General features: G+C 28.8%; 1 protein-coding gene across 1 annotated transcript in view; it reads right to left on the bottom strand.

Moving 5' to 3' along the window:
* Positions 1-677: 677 nt before the first annotated feature.
* Positions 678-3,852, bottom strand: part of LOC108755502 (putative sodium-dependent multivitamin transporter) — a 6,828-nt gene continuing 3,653 nt past the window's right edge. The window contains exons 6-9 of the mRNA XM_018498534.1: positions 3,302-3,519; positions 2,812-3,029; positions 2,515-2,753; positions 678-1,008 (exon numbers count right to left, since the gene is read on the bottom strand). Of these exons, the coding sequence (XP_018354036.1) occupies positions 678-1,008; positions 2,515-2,753; positions 2,812-3,029; positions 3,302-3,519 (1,006 nt within the window). The remainder of the gene's footprint in view (positions 1,009-2,514; positions 2,754-2,811; positions 3,030-3,301; positions 3,520-3,852) is intronic.

Below are 3,852 nucleotides of genomic sequence, written 5' to 3'. Positions count from 1 at the left end.
GTGTGTGTGTGTGTGTGCGCGTGTGTGTGTATACATAAAATATTTACTTAAGTATATTATAAATAATAATAAAAAATAAGAAGATATTTAATAATATTTTTACTCTTTATTGTATTATCCTATAAAAAGTACATAATACGTATAGATAGATAGTATGTATACATACATACGTCAGTTTCCTTAAAATTAATGATGGTCGAAAAAGTTCTTAAAAATTTATGACAAAATTTATACGAATCGAAGCACATTATTTTCTCTTTTGCTTTTTCCGTAAACTTTTAATTTCGATGTTTATGAACATTTCTGAAAATTTTTACATGAAATTCGATATCTTTTTGAAAAATTATGTATTGTACAATTTTTTAAAAGAATATTTTAAAGCTAGAAAGTCTACTTTAAATTTATTAAGTCGAATTATGTTTTATCAAAATACAGTGCTTAATAGTAAAACAAAAGTACTTAAAAAATATCAATTTTCATTTCATGTAATTTCACAAATTATATATAAAGTATTTTAGAGGCAAAATAAATTCAAACGCCTGTGTTTGAAAAATTCTATTTTTTCTTTTTAAAATGCATTTTTAAAAACTTCTTTTTTTTCACCGACGTTTAGTTTAAAAATGTGAAAAAATTGCAAGCGTTTTCGAATTTATGAACGGTAGTATATAAAATTACATTTAAGCTATCATAATTTGATCGGTTTCATCATCTTTTTTATAGATTTTATCGGTTTCATCTTTTTTATAGATTACGTCGCTATGAGAATATCTTCTACTTAGTGGAGAATTTTCTTTATTTTTTTTATTATTATGTCGTCTGTGACGTATACGCCGTGCTATCATGGGAAAGAATAAATTAGTGTCTATCTCGTCATTTTGATTCTTGATGAATAAACGAGACAGATTACTGACAAGCAGTCCGAGTATGAACGTCATTAATAATCCGATAGGGCAGTACCACATATATGAAATACGGTACAAATAAAAGTACGAACTGTCGTCGGTTCTTCTGGAAAAAGAATGCGACAGTTTGTTAATTTCTTGTATATGTCGATATATGGAACGAACGGTTTAATAATATATATAAAAATTAGATGCACTTAGATATTTCTAATACTTTATTATTTCTACACATTTTCGTATTTATAATTTCAAGCTCGATTGTCATTGTTATAAATTTAATACCAAATTCAACTACAATACATGATTACTGTTATTGTCGAAATTTTACGGTTTGAACAAGGATGTATATCCATTTCACACGGGCTGTTTCTCTTCTATTCAGATCTCTACCCATATATTAATTGGTTTATACAACTGGGAGATAATTTTTTCCTTTCTGCTCACAATAGAAAAAATACAATTTTCAAATTTGTGAATTTAGAGCATAGAGAAGATAACATTAAAAAATTTCCTCTTTCTTCTCAATAACAAGTAAAGAATATGTCTATTCCCATTATAATCAGTAACTTATTTTCTGTCTCTCATTTCTTGATCTCTCCAAATCTTCAGGAAAACCTTGCATGTTCTATACTTAGATCGAAACAAAAGAATTTCTGTTTAATGACTCTAACTTATTACTTCTACTAGGGCAGATAAAAGCAATATAATAGTCGTTATGAATATCTGCGATTATATATAAGAATAAGATAGGAATTCTCTATTTAGTGACTACACTTGTACATATATAAAAGTTATTATGAAAAACCATACCTGTATTCTCATAAGTAAAATGAAAACATTGCTTACAGGATGAAAAAATTTTAATTGTACAAGTTATATCTATGTCACGTGAATTGAAAATACACATAATAGGCTTTTAAACCTATTTTTATGTCACGTACCTTTTACAACTATTGACTATTAGGGAGGGGGAGTTAAAGATAATTTTAGTCCATTTTTACAAGTACTCAACATGTCGTTTCTCGCTTATGACATCACAATCCAGCAACAGCTATAGTTAGGACAGAAATGTAATCGAATTTTTTGTTCGATCAAAATTATTTGAAATATTTGAATATTACTTTTTAAAAAGAATCTGATCATTTTGATCGAAAGAAAAACTTGACAAATTTTTTTAGTGTAACCATGATGTACTTCATTTAAAATTTTATCAAATCACAGATTGTACTCACTGTCACACACAATTTCTGTCAATAACTTGTGTTTGTTATTAGATTGTATTAGCAAAACACGAGATTAATACGGATGCAGATGATATCGAATCTGTCGCAATGTCTGAGCAAATTTACTAATCTATTATAAGCTAATCTATTATACTACAATTAATTTACTTACTGATTGATTATATTTTGCACCATTAAAATTATATAGGACACTTAAACATGATGATATATTACGGAAAGTTTGAATGTTCTAGCAACTAGATCGAGCGTCTTAAATAATTATTTTAATGATTCAATATAATTATTTTCAGATTTGAATGTATTTAAGTTTTTATATTTTTCAACAAAACCGTTCTTTCCATGTAGCTACTATTCGATAAACCACTTACTTGAAGAAGCTGATCTGCAAATCGGACATTGTTATATTTGCGTTATTACAACCTTTTATAGTAGTTGGCAATTTAGGCGGTATCGGACGTGGCTGACCGAAGACAATCCACAATAAAAATGAAAATGTTATAAGAGCACCGGTTATTGCACCTCCTTCCGTCGCCGATTCCGTGCCCATGCCAAGAGTAAAAATGCCTAATAATGGACCACCAATTATTCCAGAAAGGGTATAGAAAACCTACAATTTGAGAAATTTATTTTATCGCTATTGATTTTTATTTAGAAATAGTAATTACCTGAAGTAGTTCGTTCAAAAATTGCACTAAAAATGCCAGTACAATAGAGATAATACCGAAGATAAAAACGAGCACTTTAGCGATGGAGGTTGACGTTGCAGGGGAGAGTTCATTTCCAATGCACTTTCTATATAGAGGTTTCAAATAATCCTCAAGCGTTATTGCCGCCAAAGAATTTAATACCGCAGAAATTGTGCTGAGGCCTGCGCTAAAAATACCTAGAAATAATAGACAATTTAAAATTGTAAATATATTTACTAAACGCTTTAAAATTGTCTTAATTAATATGCATAGAAAAAGTCGAAAGTGGATATTATAAACATATTCACTATGCGTTTTTATTTTAAAACTGACTTGAAATTGCGCGTAAAATCAATATTTCAGATATTGATACTTTCAAATATTTTTATCTTCATGATTTGTAGTATTTAATTTCTATGAGATATTAAGCCAGTAATTTGCTTCTCAGGATTGGCGATAAAAATATTACCTGCAATGAAGAGGCCTGGTAAACCAGATATATTGGACATTGTGTCCATGACGTACAGTGGCATAAGCATATCAGGAGAAGTAATTCTTTTCTCGAGAAAGGGATCGCAATTGTAATACCTGCTGTATATTGCCAATCCTGAGAAGCAAATTATGATTAAGAGAAGGATTATAATAGGGCAGCTTAACCATACGGCTTTTTGTGCAGCCTGCATATTTCTGAAACAAAATTAAATTAATGCATTTTTTCAATTTTTAAACTCATCGGTAAATGTATTGTTAAAAGAAAATGTTCAATTTTAATAAACACGTAACACAACGTAAATACATGAAAAACTTAAAATTACATGATTAAATTGTCATTGTTCCACATATAAATAAGTAAAGCATCAGCAATATTGCTCTAGTACATAATTTTTTATTAGCATCAAGTGTTGCTTAAATTATAGAATACTTAAATTATTTACTTTAAAGTCAGTATACGTTGTATTTGAACTTGGTTCACTCCCATAAGTGTTAAGCATATACATAAACCACCCAGCGTAAGAGACC

The sequence above is a fragment of the Trachymyrmex septentrionalis genome, unplaced genomic scaffold (genome assembly GCF_001594115.1).
Source record: "Trachymyrmex septentrionalis isolate Tsep2-gDNA-1 unplaced genomic scaffold, Tsep1.0 scaffold88, whole genome shotgun sequence".
Classification (NCBI taxonomy): Eukaryota; Metazoa; Arthropoda; class Insecta; order Hymenoptera; family Formicidae; genus Trachymyrmex; species Trachymyrmex septentrionalis.
Note: the sequence above shows the minus strand (reverse complement) of the source record. Positions and strands in the feature narration are given on the sequence as shown.